This window comes from Denticeps clupeoides, chromosome 20 (assembly GCF_900700375.1).
Source record: "Denticeps clupeoides chromosome 20, fDenClu1.1, whole genome shotgun sequence".
In the NCBI taxonomy this organism is placed as follows: Eukaryota; Metazoa; Chordata; class Actinopteri; order Clupeiformes; family Denticipitidae; genus Denticeps; species Denticeps clupeoides.
In genome coordinates this window covers 14,753,619-14,774,509 of record NC_041726.1, presented here as the reverse complement: position 1 = coordinate 14,774,509, position 20,891 = coordinate 14,753,619, and the positions used below count along the sequence as shown (strand labels likewise).

General features: G+C 40.1%; 1 protein-coding gene across 1 annotated transcript; it reads left to right on the top strand.

Annotated features, from left to right (window-relative positions):
* The first annotated feature begins 6 nt into the window (after positions 1 to 6).
* On the top strand, positions 7 to 18,810 carry LOC114770629 (collagen alpha-3(VI) chain-like). The gene is given in 43 exon segments (XM_028964672.1): positions 7 to 108; positions 309 to 923; positions 1,078 to 1,665; positions 1,774 to 2,382; positions 3,191 to 3,525; positions 4,065 to 4,143; positions 4,247 to 4,392; positions 4,474 to 4,566; positions 4,659 to 4,712; positions 4,807 to 4,878; positions 5,001 to 5,027; positions 5,144 to 5,188; positions 5,280 to 5,333; positions 5,411 to 5,473; positions 5,588 to 5,628; positions 5,717 to 5,792; positions 5,890 to 5,925; positions 6,325 to 6,387; positions 6,984 to 7,046; positions 7,505 to 7,567; positions 8,035 to 8,097; positions 8,286 to 8,336; positions 8,418 to 8,453; positions 8,609 to 8,671; positions 8,759 to 8,821; positions 9,352 to 9,384; positions 9,468 to 9,504; positions 9,635 to 9,646; positions 9,738 to 9,773; positions 9,776 to 9,942; positions 9,945 to 10,232; positions 10,417 to 10,519; positions 10,865 to 11,572; positions 11,883 to 11,973; positions 12,361 to 12,398; positions 12,485 to 12,751; positions 14,664 to 14,744; positions 14,899 to 14,979; positions 15,088 to 15,168; positions 15,340 to 15,420; positions 16,662 to 16,757; positions 17,456 to 17,647; positions 18,114 to 18,810. Coding segments are annotated over 42 exon segments (5,742 nt in total). The 5' UTR covers positions 7 to 108; positions 309 to 406; the 3' UTR covers positions 18,164 to 18,810.
* The last annotated feature ends 2,081 nt before the right edge of the window (positions 18,811 to 20,891 follow it).

Sequence of the window (20,891 nt, the reverse complement as noted above, 5' to 3'; positions counted from 1 at the left end):
ATGACTTCCCTGATCTTTACACCGTACAAGAGAAACTAATATCCACCCTGACTGAACTGTCTGATGAAGAGATTGCCCGGTTGCGTCCTGTGTTCCCTGATGTTTCAGGTAACAGATCTTTTTGAATTGTAATGCTATCGATTTTGCCTCATATTCTGAAATGTTGTAATGAACAGGAAATATAGTAATGGTGTTTTGTGTGTAAATTCATTAACTTGCATCAATCAACTTTATAATTTATATATTTTTGTTTAAAATATTTTCGTAAGACCAACTTGGACGGTTTACAATTCACGTTTCCTTTACAGGTGTTCCAACTGTGCAAGTCCCAGGGGATAAGAGAGATGTGGTTTTCCTTATTGATGGAACAACTTCTGTGAGCAGTGAATTCCCAGCCATCCTTGACATGATTTCTAGGGTGGTGAGGAAATTAGATGTGGGGTTGGACCGTGTAAGGGTGTCTGTTGTGCAATACAGTGAGGATGCAAAGGTAGAGTTTCTCCTCAATGAACATTCAACCAAAGACGAGGTTCTCCAAGCTATACAAAGAGTCAGAAGCAAGGGTGGCAGCCGCCTTAACACTGGATATGCTCTTGAATGGGTTGCAAAGAATATCTACCAGCGGTCAGCTGGCAGTCGCGTTGAAGAGAACGTGCCCCAATTTCTCATCCTGGTTACTGGTGGCAGATCCTCAGATGATGTGTCTGGGCCAGCTGGTCAACTGAAGAGGAACATGGTGGCCCCATTAGCAGTAGGAGCAAGGAATGCAGATGAAGAGGAGTTGAGAGTGATCTCCCTAAAGCCAGAGTTTGCTTTTAGGGTTAGAGACTTTCAGCAGCTGTCTACAGTGGAGCAGCGGCTTATGAATTCTGTGAATACCCTGACAGTTACTGATATTACAGATGCAGTTAAAGAGAGTACAGGTAATTATTCTCTTACACTAAATCACTTTTTAAGCATGTGGCTTAAATTAGTGTAGAAGTTTCTACGTTACGTAGATATATTACAGTTATGATCATTAAAAACATAAAAAGTGTTAGCAGGTATTTAAAAAAATAATCTTTTTTGTTTTGACAGTCATATTAAAAATTGGGAAAAAGGACATTGTTTTTCTCATCGATGGCTCCGACAGAGTTGGCCCTGAAGGACTTGCTCACATTCGTGACTTCATCCTGAAAGTTGTCCAGCAGCTTAACATCCAGCCTGACCAGGTGCGCGTGGGGGTGGTTCAGTATGCAGACCGAGTACACACCGAGTTCTCCCTCGACACCTACACCAACAAACCAGCATTGACTTCAGCAATCAAGAGGCTACGTCAGATAGGTGGACGTGGTACAGATCTGGCACAAGCCATTGATCATGTCATCCGGAATGAGATGAAACCATCTGCTGGATTTCGGCCTGATGAGGCCTCACATCACTTGGTAGTGCTTACTGGTGGAAGGTCAACCACAGATGTATCTCGGTTTGGGAACATACTCAAAACCTCAAACGTGAACTGCATTGGTGTTGGTGCTGAGTCTGCTGACATGACCCAGCTCAATCAAATTGCTACTAGTTCTGATGACGTCTTTCGGGTAACCAATTTGCCAGGCTTGACAACTATCCAGGAGAGATTCATTGCTAGGCTCAATGGCACAATAATCGTGGAAACCACAGAACCACGTAAGTTAACCGTCATTCATATATTCCTTCCTATATCCACTTATAAGCCACCTGATTTACTCAGAAACGCACAATAAACTCAACCCATTTCCTTCCATGTGTCTTCAGCATCCGGCTCAAAAAGAAAGATTGCTGACATAGTGTTTTTGGTGGATGGCTCTTTCAATTTGGGCAAAGCCAACTTCCATGAAGTGATGGAATTTATTAAGACCCTCCTTGAAGACTTTGGTAGTGACACGGATGACCTACGTATTGGTCTGGCACAGTTTACTACTGATGTGACTGACGCCTTCTTCCTCAACACATACAAAAACAGGGAGGACATTGGACAAGCTATTGTCCAGACTGAGTACAAGGGTGGTAATCGAATTAACACTGGCGCTGCGATCCGCCATGTCCAGCAGAGACATTTCGTGAAGGAAAAAGGCAGTAGAAAGGATGAGGGCATCCCACAAATATTGATGATTGTGACTGGAGGAGTGTCTTCAGATGACGGTGAGACTGCTGCCCTTGGGCTGAAGAATAGTGGAGTGCGGATCTACACTATTGGTCTTGGTAATAAGATTAATGAGGCTGAGCTGAACAAACTGGCAAGTGAACCAGTAACAGCGCATCGGACTAGGAACGTCCAGGGGCTGTCAGAGTTGACTGAGCCACTTCTGATTACACTTGAGGATGAGATGCAGAAGCAAGTGTGCACAGACAAGGCTGAATCTGGTGAGTACTTTTTTCGAAAATGTTCTACGTGAACATTACATGGATCACAGAAGAACATTATACAGGGTGGGCCATTTATATGGATACACCTTAATAAAATGTGAATGGTTGGTGACATTGAACACATTTTATAAGTGGTCAGAAACTTGTAAATAACTCATGAAAGAATAAAGTTACCAAGCACACCATTGTTTTACTTGTGAAATTACCAGTAAATTTGATGTGTCACATGACCCTCTTCCTATTGAAAAACAAAAGTTGGATCCAATGGCCGACTTCAAAATGTCCACTATGGTCACCACCCATCTTGAAAAGTTTGCCACCTCACATATACTAATGTGCCACAAATAGGACGTTAATGTCACTAACCATTCCCATTGTATTAAGGTGTATCCATATAAATGGTACACCCTGTACAACACAGGACATGGCAGGCAGTTATTTATGCATGTGTCTCAAAGTGGGAAAAAAGGAAATAGTTTGACATTCAGTTATTTTCATTTAATTGTTAAAATGATTATTTTCTTGGAAATCTCAGGTCGATAAAAAATGTTTTTTACAGTGCTCCTCCTATTTTCCTTCTCTCGCACCCGTATATATATTTAGTAATTACAGTACTTTCAAAGTAAAATGCTGTAATGGAAAAGAGTACGTATATGTATTTGAGGTCTGCTTAAAACAACACTAACAAAGAAATAGCAGTCAAAATCTACTAATAATAGGAATAATAATATGACAGATATTGATCTGTTATACACTAAGATCATACAGATGTCTCTAACTACTTTCTTACTCTGTTGCCTGGTAGCCTGCCGTCTAGAGGTTCTGGTTGGATTTGATGTTTCCTCGCAGAACATCTTCTCAGCACAGAGAAACCTGGAGTCCAAGATGGCAGCCATTCTCCAGCGAATCAGCAAACTGCGCCCAATCAGCTGCACTGCATCTTCAGCTCCATCCATACAAATAGGCATTCTAGCCATGGACTCTGCCTCTGAGCCATTGCAGCTCGAGTTCACTGACAACTTCTCTGAGCTTCTTGATGCTTTTAGGGCTCAGAGCAACAAGGGACCATTTGTATTCAACAGAAGGACTATTGATGCCTACACTGCACGATTCAAAACCCGTGACCCTCAAACGATCAAGGTGATTGTCTTACTGTCTACTCTGACTCTGACTCTGGTTGGCTTATCATGAAGTTCAACTTAACCTTAGCCAATCATCATGAGCATGCGGTTCTCATGACCCTCCCGTTGCAACCTCACCAAAGAAAAGAAAAAAGCTTTGCCGCTCCTGTGGCTGAGAGCCTGCTTAGATAAAACCAGTTTAATTAGAGAACCGTGCCTCATGACACTGTAAAAATGGGGACAGTAATTGTTCAGATTACCCATTATTGAAAAGGCAGTGGTGGCCTAGCGGTTAAGGAAGCGGCCCCGTAATCAGAAGGTTGCCGGTTCGAATCCCGGTCCGCCAAGGTGCCACTGAGGTGCCACTGCAGAGGACAAATTTCACTGAGTGCACTGTGTGCTGTGCTGCTGTGTATCACATGTGACAATCACTTCACTTAAAAATAAAATTTAAAAAATAAAAATAGTAACATACGCTTTAGTGCCATTATTTTAATCACTGGTGACCACTGACCGCTTTTTATAAGAGATTAATTAGTATACATTTTTCATGCATAGGTTGTGATCCACCTGACAGATGGCATTGATGGGCCATATGGTGCTATGAAGGCACAAGTAGATGTTATGCGAAAGTCAGGTATTTTGTCACAAAACAATAAGAATTTTTCAACTAGCCTTAACTGGGACATTGGGAGCCCTTTCTCATGATATTTTCTAATGATATTTCCATTGGTTGACAGGTGTAAATAGCCTGATCATAATTGGCCTGGAAAGGGTGCCACAGTTTGAGGAGGCAGTGCAGTTGGAATTTGGCCGGGGATTTAGATACACTCGTCCACTGCGTGTCAACCTCTTGGATCTGGACTACGAACTCCTGGAGGAACTGGTGAGTGAAGCAGTCTCATATAGTTAACATGCCAATTTGCCTAGCTGCCAGACTCATGTTTTATTGTGTCATACTTTAAAGGACAACATTGCTGAAAGGGAGTGCTGCTCAGTACCTTGCAAGTGCGTTGGTCAGCGAGGCGATCGAGGTTCTGTTGGACTCCCTGGATCTAAGGTTACTAGGCCATTCCTTATCCTACTGCTTATACTGCCATTGCCAGAAATGTAGTGGACATTGAAACTAACTAGTTGAATTTGTTTGTACAGGGTGTTCCAGGTGGTCAAGGCTACAGCGGGCATCCTGGTGATGAGGGAGGACCAGTGAGTCCTATAGTTTGATTTGAACGCTTTAAAAAATATTATGGGAAAGATGTGCAATGCCTATTATTTACATCTTGCTACCTACTAATTAAAGGGTGAACGAGGTCCCCCAGGAGTGAACGGAACACAGGGTTTCCAGGGTTGCCCTGGACAGAGGGGTGTTAAAGTAAGTGTTTAAATCCAACAAATAGAATAAATATTGGCTTTTTTTTTTCTGAAGCATTCAAAGTTATCAGCAGATAAGGAGTGAAAAGTAGTCTTAATTTTTTTTTTTGCTTAACTTTTTAGGGTTCTCGAGGATACTCTGGAGAAAAGGCAAGGGTTTTTTGGTGTTTTGCTTATTCATGTATTCATCGATTATTCTGTCTGATTAAAGAATTTTTTCTGTTGTATATTTATACTGATTGTCAAGTTTTATTTCCTTGAAACAGGGAGAATCTGGAGAGATTGGGCTGGATGGAATTAATGGTGAAGAGGTAATAATTCCTTATTTAGATGTACACTAAATAAATATAGACCTAAGAGCAAAGGGTTTTTTTTATTTAATGTTTTTCATTTTATATACAGGGCATAAGTGGAGTGGCAGGCCCATCTGGAGAACAAGGCAATCCTGGGAGAAGGGTGAGTGTTGTCATTAATTAATGAACTAATTGATTGGGTTGTTGATTGACTCCTCCATTCATTCATTTGATCTCCAGGGTCCCAAAGGTGCAAAAGGCCAAGCAGGAGACATTGGACAAACTGGCATCCGAGGCGATCCTGTGAGTATATGTTAGGATGTTCATGATCACATATTCAAAATGTGCTGTTTCCAAAAGAATGAAATTATTCACATGATTTTACTAATAGTCTAATTTTATATTTTTTTCCTTCAGGGAACTACAGGAAAGGACAATGCTCAGCGCAGGACCAAAGGGTGATGCAGGAGATGCTGGACACCAGTATGATTTTCTTTTTATTTTTATGTATTTCCTCAAAATATGACTTAAATCCTTTATCCCAAGAATAACTTTTAATGTTTTCAAGGGGGAGCAAGGAGAGGATGGCAAAATAGGGGGTGCAGGTGAACCAGGAAGAAGGGTAAGCACTGAAACTGCTCCAGTTGCATTAATATTATTATTATTCTCATATAAATTTTTATTAATAATTATGCATTGTTTCACCCATTTCCCATTAGGGTCCGGATGGAAGAAGGGGGGCGCCTGGACAAGCTGTAAATATTAATGTTTTCTATCCAGTGATAGAAATGGAAATTTCAATTTTTGTTACAGGACCATTCCAGCATGTTTTTAAAAAAAATGGTCATGTGACATCATGACAAGATGCAGAGGAAATGAACATGCTCCAAATCTGTGACAAGTAATGAATTTCCAGAAATATGTTGTCTCACAACAGACAACAGTTCAGTCAAATTGTGTTTCTGCAGCCTAAAACAAATACAACAGATGTAAAATTGCGGCTCACTGCCAAACACAAATCTTCTTTTGAGCAACAACCATGACTATTGTGTTGACTTCTTCCTCAGAAATATCTGTACAGCTCTTTGAGTGAAATGTTTGTCTAGGAGAAAAGACATTTGCTTCATACAACTGCTCATAGTTTTGATTTTCTAGGAGCTCCTGGAAGGCCTGGAACTGATGGGCTACCGGGTGAAGCTGGTGTTGGAGGTTCCCGAGTAAGTGATAAATGAATCAGAATAAAGGCAATCATACCATGGTGCTTTTTGCTGTGCTATTCACTTCCATTATTTCTATCCTAATTTCAGTTGTATGCAAGTTGTATGCACAGGGTATTGCAATATGCAATACCCTTGTGTAATATTTTTTGTAGCTTTTAATTGAACTGAGTTGAAATCAATTGGATTGAACATGCTCTTTTGCATGAAAATGTATATATTTTTAAAAACAAAATATGCACACTATTTCCCACTGAATATCTGAAATTAAATTTAGTTACCAACTTACAATTACATTTATGGTATTTAGCAGACACCCCCTATCCATAGCAACTTACAGGGACAGTAGTGACAGAGACAGTCCTCCATAGAGACACGTAAGTGTCTTGCTCAGGGTAAGTGGTGACTTTGTGGCCTCTAGGTTCATAGATGAGCGTGTTAGCCACTAGGCTACTACCACCGTTGGCTTGGCTTGTAGACTTTTTTTATTCTCCATTCTCACTGTGTGCAGAGCAGGTTATCACACATTTAGTACATTAATACATACGTAACCAATGTAATTTATTGGAAGATTAACCTATATGTATATTTTGCAGGGTTCTGCTGGACCATCTGGGACCCCTGGGACCAGAGGAGAGGATGGTAATCCTGGACCCAGGGTAAAGTTCTTGTCTGAGTTTATTAAGGTCCATGTTGGTCAGTAATATGAAAATGTTTAAATGTTGGTAATAATTATTGAGAGTTGTGTTCAGAAAAGGGCTTTATAAAAGTGGAAATCACATACCAGAAAGTTTTTGTAGTCTCTCAAAACACATTTCATGTAATCAAAGTCTATGGATGGAAAAGTCTATGGAATGGCTTGGAGAACACAAAGAACCACTTCAAGATATCTTCTGTGACATCTTGTCTTTTTCCTCCGTAAATATAAAATATAATAAAAGTGTGAAATAATTGATTACTAGATGAGCAGCTTTCACCATACTGGTAACTTGGATTTTAAAATGAATGTAAACCAACATACCAATTTAACAAATGTGGTCCATGAAATGACATTCAGTCAGAATTGAACACATTAAGTTGAATTTGTTCTGATTGCTTTTCTTATTACTCATTTAAGGGTACAGGGGGAGGTCTGGGGTCTCCTGGAGAGAAGGGCAGAAGAGGAGCCATTGGACGTAAGGTATGTATTGCTATGAATAAATAAGGGGTATTCTTCACATGTTTTTTTTCACATTCTGCTTGTTTTCTTCATCATGTTGCGTGTCATACTTGTCAAATGTCACAAATGTGGTGTTTTTATAATGAAGACTGTTTCGGATATGTGCACCAGACAAGTAAAATTGGCTGATGAGATCACATTTTGAATGGCCCTACTTAGAACAACATTCTTCTCTATTGTGAAAGGATTAGTGGAGGCAGTGCCACAACGTTTTGACATGCAGTATTTCATTGAAGCTCATAACAGGACAGTACTAGTACAGGACAGCTGTATGAATGAAAATGAGCACTTTTCAGAGCAATTGTTGTGTTATGTCATGTTATGTGATAGTATATAATGCTGTGCAGCCCAAGTGTACTATATAGAAGTATAATACATGCCATGGTGCCACATGCTTTACATTGAACCGCTCCCTCTCTCTTGTCTAGGGTGAACCTGGGGAGACAGGACCTAAAGGGGCTCCTGGACCCCTGGGGCCTCGAGGAGAACCAGTAAGTGTTTCAGAGAAAGTGATTCAGAGGAATGCACATGACTGTCACTGGAAAAGTGTAATGAAAACTCTCAAATGACTTGGACACTGCAACAGATTTATGATGTTACATCTTTTCATGACATATTAAATTTATTTGTTTAATCACATTTCTCAGACCCTATTAAATTTCCCAATCTTTTCTTGCAGGGTGAAGATGGTCGTGATGGTTTTGGTATACTTGGACCTAAAGGAAGAAAGGTAAATAAATCAAATTAAGACATTAAATTATTTATTTGCATTATGACTATTTCTTTTAAATCAAATACAATTTTGTTAAAGGGGGATGAAGGTTTTCCAGGATTTCCAGGACCAAAGGTACATATGCACACTGGTTATAAAGAAATATTGTGCAGCTTGCAGCTTTGTGGTGTCTTGCTTGCCATGAAATTCTTTTCACCTTAGAAGTATTTCATGGATTAAAAAGTGGTAGTGTCACGACATGTAAACCCACATTTTCAATTTTCACAAAGGGATCTGCTGGTGAGCCAGGAACCAAGGGTGGACCAGGTCGCAGAGGAAACCGTGGACAGCGGGTAAGGCCCTTTAATATTGAAATTGATTTCATGTATTTAGGTAATCATCTTTAGGTCTCCATCTTACAGACTGGTCATGTGTTTTAGGGTGTTGCAGGAGGTGCCGGTGGGCCAGGTCAGAAAGGAGAGATTGGATTCCCTGGACCTTATGTGAGTTCCTCTATCTTATTCATTTCAGTTTAAATACTTTTAAATGATTCATTACAATGGTATTAATAATGTGAAATATAGGTTGAATAGTACAAGCAAAGTCTTTTTTTCTTCACATTAACATCAACAATATATTGTCACTAGATAACAAATGTGTAAAATAGGAGTTTGGCTGTCAAATAATGAATATGAGTTTGGCTGTCAAATAATGAATATGAAATCTTGACAGCCCAAGATCACATTTACATTCGATTTGATTGTGATTTTCAAAAAATGTTGCGCTGTGAAATGTACTGGGTGCTAATAAATACACGTACCCCGCCATATTAAATATTTAATTTCCTCTAGGACTAGTTAGAGACCCAAAGTGTAATAATCTTGTAAACCTTCTGTATCCAGTTTCTTACACTTTATATGGAAGAGGAAGTTCTTAGACTAAACTGTTTCCCTTCACAAACTTCCCACCGCAGTCCTTCCCTCTACCAGTGTTTACAGTTAGACTGAGATTTTCTCAAATTAATTTAACACAGGGACAGACAGGACCCAGAGGACCTGGAGTGGTGGTAAGGTCAAACACTATTTATTATCCAGCAACGCACTGAACAAATGCAGACTGAAGATAAAAAAAAACTCTCATCCCCCGCAGCAATGTGACCTGGTCAAGAAAATACGGGATAACTGCCGTGAGTATGAAGCACTGGAATATTGAGACATTAGAGAAATGAATAATCAGAATTTCCATATTATATTATATATTGTATTATTTATATTTATATTGTTGAATAATGTAATTATTATTTTTTTTTTCCACAGCCTGCTGCTATGGTAAGTGTTTAAGACCATTAATAGAACATATTAATATCAACAAGTTTTATGATCGTTAATTGCATATGTATTATTTTATCCATGGTTTCAGGTACCCAGGAATGCCCACTTTATCCTACAGAGCTTGCGTTGTGATGGACGCATCTCAGGGCGTGACAAGGCAAGATTTCGACAACATGCGAAGCACCGTGCGCAGCCTGGTGGAGAACATCACTATCGCCGAGAGCAATTGTCCCCGTGGGGCTCGCGTGGCCCTGACACTGTACAGCAATGAGGTGACCACTGAGGGTGCGTTTCGCCCGACGCCCTGAGGAAGAGAGCACTCCTGGAACGCATCGAGGGTCTGCAGTTGCTCCAAACGCGCAAGCCAAAAAGCCTGGAGACCGCAATGAACTTTCTGGCCCAAAACACCTTCAAGCGGGTGCGAAGCGGATTCCTGGTACGAAAGGTGGCTGTGTTCTTCGTCAGCGGCAATATTAGAGTGACGCCAGCTTTCAGTGCTGCTGCACTGCGCCTCTACGACTCCGGCATTTCCACTGTGCTGTTGCTGAGCCGCGATGACCCACAGCTTACCCGGGCCCTGCAGGTAAGGCAGTTATCTTGAAGGCCTCACCACCCCCCTGGTACCACGGGAAACTGACAAAACACAATAAAGAACATTTCCCCATAAATACAATTGGTTGTGATTACTGATTTTCTCAATGTATCATTATTTATATTTTTTCATTTTCATGTGAAATGTCATTCTCTTATTTCACATTTTGTGTTAGGTTAATAACACCGTCCTGGCCAAGGTGGTGGTTGTTCAGTCTTCAGGAAGTTCAGAGTACAGATCCTTCCTTGGAAAGATCATGAGCTGCTACATCTGCTACGGTAAGATGGCAGCTCTTCTGGTATTTAATAACGCTGTCTATCGAAGCAGATCGCATGGGTGTTGGTGTCAAATGTGTTGATTATATCAATGTTGCTGATACCTGACAGACCACAAGTTGAAAAAATCCATCTCAATATGTGTGGAAGGAAGCAGCTCTTGTATCTTCTGAAGGTGGCTTGCGAAACATCGCTCTTGGGGATATAAGTCAGAATGTCTTGTTGCAACATGATCAGCTGACAGCAGTGAAGAATAGTGTCATAAAAATGAATTAACATGTGAATTGTCTGGTTTTGGTTTCTTTTCTTATATCGTAAATAAACATCTCTGTCTTGTTTCCAATTCAGACTTCTGTGCACCAGACCAGGCTTGTGACACTGAATCCGAACCACCAAGGGGTGACAGGGATAAGAGATCCTCCACTACAGACTTGGATATCGACATGGCCTTTTTGATGGACAGCTCGGAGAGCACGTGGCCCTCAGTCTTCACTGAGATGAAGCACTACATGGCACACATGGTGGAACACCTAGAGCTGTCACCAAACCCTGCCATGACCCTCCATCATGCACGAGTGGCGGTGGTCCAGCAGGCTCCGTATGAGTTTGTCAACAACCGAAGTGGCCTTCCCATCCAGATTGCCTTTGGTTTGACAGAGCATAGGTCTGCCGCCGACGTCCGTGCCTTCCTCGTGGATAAGATGCAGCAGCTAGAGGGTGGGCGTGACCTGGCTGCAGCACTGGAGGGCACCGTGGAGCATGTGTTTGAGACAGCACCTCACCCCCGCCGCCTAAAAGTGCTGGTCCTCTTAGTGACGGGTCCTGTGGAGGCTGATGAGGAGAGGTTGGTGCGGGCCGCTACTGAGGCCAAGTGCAAGGGGTACTTCTTGGTGGTTTTAGGCGTGGGTGACCAGGTTGGAGCTGGCGATGCCCGAGTCTTAGCCCGCGTGGTAAGCGAACCATCAGACATCTTCTTCAAGAGGGTGGACAAGAACGCAGGCTTCTATGATGATTACATTCAGACCTTCGCACGTTTGCTGCCAAAATATCTCAGCTGTGAGTGAAATTCTTCAAATACCTCAAATGCTGAAAATGATCTTATTAATGATCTCTGCATTAGCGTAATATACTGTCGTACGGTTGATATAACAGATCTGAAGAAGGTGGGAACATTTTGGAAATAATTTTTAACAGGGGTTTGCACAATTTTTATATTGTAAATTTGAGAATTGTCAGCATTGCTAGTAATACAACGATTCATTGGTTTCTATTAATCAGTTGCTTGTTGGTTCCGTCGTGAAAGTCCATTGACTTTGGATTTGGTGGTGTCAGATTTGAAAACGTGTCTGATTTTGCATCTGTGCAGTTGACAACGCCTTCTACATGTCCCCTGAGATCTCCAAAAATTGCCACTGGTACCAGAATGAAGAGCCCCTTAAAATGCCTACCACACATGTGTAAGTGCATTCATTCCCATTCATTTCCAACGCCTTTATTCTTTACATATATCAACTGTTAATCTGCAATATTTCAAAGGAATGACTGCACTAAGCACTCACATATGCATAAATTATATAGCACAAAAACTCACACGAGAATTTGTCAGTAAAATTTAAGATGAAATAAAACATTTTGGTCAGAAGGGACCATGCTGAACCTCATACACTGAACATCTGGACGTCGTGGTATGTGGTTCGAGACCGTGATGATTTAACATGAGGCTACAGAGACTTCAGGGGAAAATCAACAATGTTTGCAATCCAGGCATTCGCATTGTTTCGGATGTTGGCCAGCACGCCATGTTCAAAACTTAATTCATGTCTCACAATCTGCTACGTCAACAGGAAACACCGCTCCAGACACCATGAGAGAAAACATACAGGTATTGGGCATGAGAGAAATGCCAGTATCCTGCAGAATTCCATAGTGCTGTATGAATAAACCTTAATTAATGATATGTGTTTTCAGAAGTAGATGCAGAGGAGCTGCATGTGGCTAATGTTACATCAAACAGCTTGACTCTACGCTGGTCTAATCTGGAACCTGAGGAAACCACACTTTTTGAGGTTATTGTGACACACTTGAAGGACCATCGCCTAGTTCTTCGTCGAACCATAACGGAAAACCACATCAGCTTGGACATCCTGGATGCCAACCAGACATACCATGTGGTGGTTACATCTCGTACCCAAGGTGGCCAGGTTACTGGCACACACAAAGGCATCTTCACTACTAGTAAGTATAAGAAACAGTTGGCTGAATCAGTGATCAATGTATGATCACGTTACTTCTCATTTGTAAATCATTTGGAATATTCTGATGTTATTTCATTATTGACAACTGTTAAAATTATTAATTAAAAATTATATATTAATTCAATTTAATATAAACATACAGGGAGTGCAGAATTATTAGGCAAGTTGAATTTTTGAGGAATAATTTTATTATTGAACAACAACCATGTTCTCAATGAACCCAAAAAACTCTTTAATATCAAAGCTGAATGTTTTTGGAAGTAGTTTTTTAGTTTGTTTTTATTTTTAGCAATTTTAGGGGGATATCTGTGTGTGCAGGTGACTATTACTGTGCATAATTATTAGGCAACTTAACAAAAAACAAATATATACCCATTTCAATTATTTATTTTTACCAGTGAAACCAATATAACATCTCCACATTCACAAATATACATTTCTGACATTCAAAAACAAAACAAAAACAAATCAGCGACCAATATAGCCACCTTTCTTTGCAAGGACACTCAAAAGCCTGCCATCCATGGATTCTGTCAGTGTTTTGATCTGTTCACCATCAACATTGCGTGCAGCAGCGACCACAGCCTCCCAGACACTGTTCAGAGAGGTGTACTGTTTTCCCTCCTTGTAAATCTCAGATTTGATGGACCACAGGTTCTCAATGGGGTTCAGATCAGGTGAACAAGGAGGCCATGTCATTAGTTTTTCTTCTTTTATACCCTTTCTTGCCAGCCACGCTGTGGAGTACTTGGACGCATGTGATGGAGCATTGTCCTGCATGAAAATCATGTTTTTCTTGAAGGATGCTGACTTTCTTCCTGTACCACTGCTTGAAGAAGGTGTCTTCCAGAAACTGGTAGTAGGACTGGGAGTTGAGCTTGACTCCATCCTCAACCCGAAAAGGCCCCACAAGCTCATCTTTGATGATACCAGCCCAAACCAGTACTCCACCTCCACCTTGCTGCCGTCTGAGTCGGACTGGAGCTGTCTGCCCTTTTACCAATCCAGCCACGGGCCCATCCATCTGGTCCATCAAGACTCACTCTCATTTCATCAGTCCATAAAATCTTAGAAAAATCAGTCTTGAGATATTTCTTGGCCCAGTCTTGACGTTTCAGCTTGTGTGTCTTGTTCAGTGGTGGTCGTCTTTCAGCCTTTCTTACCTTGGCCATGTCTCTGAGTATTGCACACCTTGTGCTTTTGGGCACTCCAGTGATGTTGCAGCTCTGAAATATGGCCAAACTGGTTGCAAGTGGCATCTTGGCAGCTGCACGCTTGACTTTTCTCAGTTCATGGGCAGTTATTTTGCGCCTTGGTTTTTCCACACGCTTCTTGCGACCCTGTTGACTATTTTGAATGAAACGCTTGATTGTTCGATGATCACGCAATTTTAAGAGTTCTGCACCCCTCTGCAAGATATCTCACTATTTTTGACTTTTCTGAGCCTGTCAAGTCCTTCTTTTGACCCATTTTGCCAAAGGAAAGGAAGTTGCCTAATAATTATGCACACCTGATATAGGGTGTTGATGTAATTAGACCACACCCCTTCTCATTACAGAGATGCACATCATTAATTGGTAGTAGGCTTTCGAGCCTATACAGCTTGGAGTAAGACAACATGCATGAAGAGGATGATGTGGACAAAATACTCATTTGCCTAATAATTCTGCACTCCCTGTATGCATATACATTTTTTATGTTGTTTCAGAGTTCAAATAATTAATTATAAAATATATATTTCAGCCATATTTCAGCCTTGACCTTTCTTCTTTAAAATGCTTCCTCAAGATGTTCATAGATTCAATCTTACAAGAATAACAACAAACTAATATTAGATTAAATTGTGGGAGCAATGTGTACAAAGATGTTATAATTATTTTTTTTTTTTGCAGAAGTTGCAGAACCACATATTTCAGCAGGACTTTTACGCTCAGGAAGTGTTTCTACCCCCCCTCTCAGCAAACCTGAGATTGGTGAGTTGACCATCTCTGCTTCCTCTTTTACTTCACGTGGCCCTAAATATACTGTTTATAACACGTATATAAACGAGTCCCACTTCACATTTGGCTTGTTGACTAGGTTGATGATGTAATCAACGTCCATTACTCTTTTTTTCCATTCATACAGATGTGTCAGAACCCAAGATGCCAGCTGCTGTTCCTTTATCTGCTATTGTGTCTACATCACCTGTCATCCAAGCAAAGATGGGTGTGTAACAATATTTTTCCTTCAATTTTTCTTCAAAATGAATTCTAGAGAAAACTGTTTAAATGCAGCAAATAATTGATGGTTTACTCATTGTTTTTTATGTCACAGAAGTGTCACAACCAAAGATTTCAGTTGCTGTTCCACTAACTGCTGTAGTATCTACATCCCCTGTCATAAAAGCAAAGATGGGTTAGTGGAATTATAACATTTTAATGACATTATGTTCACTGGTTCCATATTTTTATTGTTGCATGGCAGTTTTTAATTTAAACATGATGTGACTTACAGGTTTGCATCATATTGTGTGTGTTTTGTGCCTAATATTCTTTGCTTATGACTGATTTGTCTCTATTTGTGCAGATGTGGCAGAACCAAAGATTTCAGTGGGTGTTCCACTAAATGCTGTTGTATCTACAGCCCCTCTTAACAAACCTAAAATTGGTGAGCTGCAGTTTTTATGCATTAGTGGGTTTTCTTACATGCAAAATGCGCTCTGATTATTTTCTGATTACATTTCATGAAATATCGCTTCCTGAAATATTTCATGATCTGTTGAAAAAAATTGAAAACAATTTTGTGATCAGTAGATTTTGCTAAATACCATGTTGCTTTACTTCTGATAATCACAATAGTAATAATTGTAGTGCAGGACTAACAGGGAGCAAGAACTACAGCAGGAATATAAATACTTCTTATTTGCCTCTTGTTTAATTAATTTGATGAATTTAATGAACAATAACATGACTTATTGTGTTAAATTAGCCAGAATTTGTGCCATATGTTTGTGATCACTTCCCAGGGAAGGGGAGCTAAAGACTATAATAGTCCTCTGGGTTTATGGAACAGTTTTCTCCTCTTTTTCTTGCAGTGGAAAAAAAGTGCATAGTTAGTCATTGAGATCATCCACTTTCAGCCAATCAGGAAGATCCTTCCTGTCTGGGGAGTGGGGTACAACATGACTTTGGAGGAAAAATCCCTCAAATAAAACTACTAAAAATGTGATAATATAAAAATGTTATGTAACAAAGCCTATGTTTTATGGGTTGTAAACTTCAAAGATGCTGCAAATTAATATCTTTTTTTTTTATATTTGAAAAAGTTACTCTGATCATGAGTTCTAGCTTACTGAAGGCCAAACCATGACAAACAGGACAGTGGCGACACGGTGGTGGTGACAGGGGCCGCAGAAGCGGGCCAGTGACTAACAGCAAATTATGTGTCACAATATGGTCTGACCACAGCTTTTTGTAAACATTAATAAACTCTGGCCTTTCTGGCTGTAAGGCGAGCATATGTGGTCTGTGGAATATCTTTCATGTGGTGTTCCTGAGGTCCTGTCAGCTCTAACAGCAATCAACATTGCATGCAATCTAAAAAAAAAAGGAAAGTACCTCTTTCCATGCACTTCATGCATACTCAGTCTGAATGCCATGTGGGTGGAGTTTCCATGTTCTTCCTGTTTTCTGTGGGGTTTCTCCAAGCACTCTGCGGATTTCCTTCCACAGTTAGAAGATGTGGATGACAGATGCTCTATTTGCTTCTTTTAAGGAAATGATGAGAAGCAAATATAAAAAAACCCATGCTTGTCTTATTGTTTCCTGTTAATCTGGGGTTTCTGATGGAGGCAATTGTTTGATTTGTCAAATGTTAGCCACTATAAAAATGTCTGCTGAATTCCACAGAGCCTGACACGAATGCAGATGCAGTGCGTTCTGAACCTGGCCCTGTTCCTGGTAGGTTTATGAGGACAGCGGACACGCAAGATCCCCTGGACTCTAGTAAGTACCACAAAAAGCAAGTACACTTTAGTTAACTCCTAACACATAGTAATATATGAAACACAGCCAACAGCCCAACTGTTAAAATTCACATTATGGCAAGAACCAATCAACTAACTGAAGAGAAACGAGTGGCCATAATAACTTTAAGACATATAATATTTAAGACAATATTATTTAATTCCCATTTTATTATTGTTGGATAGTCATACAGAAGTGGTCACACTTTTTTTTGTGATCAGGAAAAAAAAAATATTTTATATATATTGTGTAGCTGAATTGCTTTATTTAACAACCAAAAACTGCCTTGAATGACAAGTTCTCCGAAATGCCATTCAGTGCTCAGATGGCATGATAAATTGTGTTTTCTTTAGAAACAATGAGCTCTTTCTTTTCTGCCCCGAAGGTGTCTTTAATGAGATTTGGAGGAATGAAAATCCCTGGCAGTGAAACACACAGGCTTATGTCATATGCTTGTGTTGCAAGTCACGCAAGCAAACAGATGAACGAGCCCTTTCACATATTATTTATATTACATTTACATTTACAACATTTATCAGACACCCTTATCCAGAGCGACTTACAATCAGTAGTGACATGGACAGTCCCCCTGGGGACTGTCTCCGGCTGGTTTATAGATAGCTACTACCGCCCCATAACATATGTTAACATTATTTTGTGGCGGTCTTGTTCTCTTGGTTTTACAGTGGTTTCCACATCAGACATCTGTAAGATGCCCAAGGAGGAGGGCACATGTGCCAAGTTTGTGCTAAAGTGGTACCATGATGCCCTCAGCAAGACCTGCACACGCTTCTGGTATGGAGGCTGCGGCGGAAACCTGAACCGCTTTAATACACAAGAGGAGTGTGAGAAGGCCTGTGGAAAACCAGGTAGGTGTAAACGGTTTCACACCTCAGTTTGCAGTTTACACTGTTGCGAGCATTTGAGTATTACATGTTCATCTCATATCCCGGACAGTGGGAACTTAGCACACAACCAGTTTTTCAGCGGAACTGTCGCTAAATAAATAAATGACTGTGCTGTTGGCAAAAACACAGGTTTTCATTTGGAAGATATGTGGAAAGAAAAGGAAGTTAATAAGCAATAATAAAGTTAATAAAGTCAATAATTAACAAGGGTCCAAATGTAACTATTTAAATCAACACATAAAGAAATATGTAGTGTGCAGCCATATGCAGTTATGCGATAAATGTCTATAGTTCTCATATAGTCATATAAACATTTACTCTTATATATCACATAAACTCAAATATATTTCTGTTATATTTATCTTTTTTTTTTTTCATGTACTCTGATAGCACTAAAATAATCTAAAATGTAACTCCTCCCCTTTAGCAGCAGCACCAATCGAGCACCAAGGAGTCATTGCAGCAGTGAGAACATAAGATGAAGGAACCATTTCTCCCTCAGCCTACAATATGAAGAGCTTCCTAAAAAAATGCAACAAACAAGAAGCTCTGAAAAACAAGACGCTCTGCCAAAGTAAAGGAGCCTGCACTGGATGCTGCCAAAGAATTCTTGAAATGATTTTTTCCAGAGTTAAAAGCCATAGTCATTGCTGCATGGTTTTGTACTGGTGCTACATAATTGTAATTATGTGTTGTTGTTTTTTTTTGTACTTTTGTTTTTGTAGTTATTTTTTGACATCCACTGTCAAAATGTAAAATTGCAGGACACTGACAGTCATTGTTTTTATGTGAATATCTTGGTCAAAGAGAACAATTTTTTTTCCCTGTCCTAACAGTTTCAACTCATGAAGTAAAATGGAGATATTCAGACAACAAGCTTGATTGTAGTTCAAGTTTTCTACAGTCAAAACACTCACCTATGCTCAGACACCGTAATCTGACTGTGCTCATAACAAATTTATAGTCTTTATATAAATGCACTTCTGGAACCACTGCCCCAAACACTTCACGTTCGGGTTTTGGATAATGGAATGTACTTGTCTAGCTGTTTTGGGAGTTTGTCTCTCCTTTGTATTTTTAGGGAAAATGGGATTATGGAATAAAACTTCAACATAAAAAAAAGACTGATGTTTTGTTGCTTTGTCATTCGTTTTGTCACGTTGGTATAAGATTTCAGTCATCATCTCTGGCCTCAGTGAATTTACATTGCCACAGGGGTCGCGGTGACTCATTTGGAGGGGAATGTCCTTTTAAGGTGCTGGCTGGTGGTACCTCAGTTTGTGAACCTTTTGAAAGAAACTGTTAACTTGAAGAGCATGCAGAGAAAGCTGACCTGCGACAAGGACAAATGCTGACTTCTCCTTAACGTATGCAAATTGGCAACAGTAACATATTATTCTCGTTAGTAATAACTTTCTATTAATATGGATTATGATTTGTTCTAGTTCTGTTTATTTCTAGTATTGTCTATGCTTCATCAGTTTTGAACTTTACTGTCATCTATAGGATTGACAGGCCAAGGCAAGCAGAGGTCACTGTGTACTGCAAAAACCAAACTAAATTCTTTGACACTCCCTGACATGGATATACCCTAAAAACTTCCCTGGAAATCGGGCTGGTGTGTGTGTGTGTGTGTGTGTGTGTGTGTGTGTGTGTGTGTGTGTATATATATATATATATATATATATATATATATTACACTAGCCTAATTAAAGTCAAACGTGAGAAGGAGCCCAGTTACTGCAGGTGCACATGGTCCTAATTTCTCCACTTCCAGATTGAGTGACGATGGAAAGAATGTCTTTATGTTTTGGAAAGCTGACACTGTTTAACGGATGGAATAAAAGGGTTTGACTATAGAGTTGCCAGCATACTTTAAACACGGAATCTTGCAGCTCATTTGGATCGCACATTTATGTTATTCCAAATTTTAGGATACGGTGGACCGAGAGTTCCTTAAAAGCTCTTCAATGTTCTTGAGTTGACATTTTAATGAAGAGAAATACAAAGGTCAACACTGTCAACAATGACAAAAGTTCCCTGAAAGTTCTCTCAAGGTCACATTGGACAGAAATCACAACTTTTCTCGCGTTATTTATTACACATGGATTTTTTTTTTCTCATTAGTAAAGATAGTATGTGTTTCTGTGCCCTGTCACTGACAGAACTGGTGGAAGTATGCAAGCTATGTGTTTGAGATAAAGTAGCTATACCATATGTGGTCACAGTTTCAGACCCCACATATTGTCTGCTAAATGCCATACTGTAAATATCTGACATTCATTAAAATTATTATAAATCATTGAAGGCAAACCAACACAGTGACGGTTGAATGAAAGAACCCCCTACAGAACAAGCCCTGATGTTGTCGTGGTCCTTCTCCACAGACTGGGAGTGACCAGGGGAGCTTTGGAACACAGAAGTCCTCCTTGGGTCTCACGCTGGTTCCCTCCTTGGGTCTCGGGTCTTGAACCTGCCCTCCTGTCTCCTCCAGGTTCTAGGAAGTTGTGCTTGCAGGGAAACCTTAGGATGATGGAAGGAGTGTCAGCCATAACGTTGTTGGGGACGTGCCTACATGTTGCAGCGCAGTGACTTGTTCTGCCAACTGCGCCACAGGAAAGACCAGTCAGGCTTCTAGTGATCGCGACGGTGATCAGATACAGATCATGGAAACTTAATGGGTTCATCATAAGGCTGATTCTTTCTTCACACTGAGGAGACAAAGGACACAAGTGCAAGCTTTTCAAATTAAAATGATTGATTATGAAAAGCAAAAGCCACAACATCACTCAAATTGACATTCTGACAATGTGTTTGGAAGCAAGCTCTTATATATTATGTTGATGCAGGATGGTGCTGATTGGAGGAGACAGGTGCTGGCAAATGTCACTCATGTGAGCTGAAGCAGGATATAGGTGACGGCATGATGGGCAGATGGGTGAAACAGTGGGGATATCTTTCATATCCTGTTGCAGTGAATATGTGGGGTGCTCAATTTTCCACATTTTTGTTATGTTACAGCCTTATTCCAAAATGGATTTAAATGCATTTTTTTCTTGAGAATTCCACGTGCAACACCCCATAATGACAACATGAAAATGGTTTAATTTATTAAAAATAAGAAAACTGACAAAGCACATGTATATAAGTATTCACAGCATTTGCTATGAAGCTCAAAATTGAGCTCAGGTGCCTCTTGTTTCCC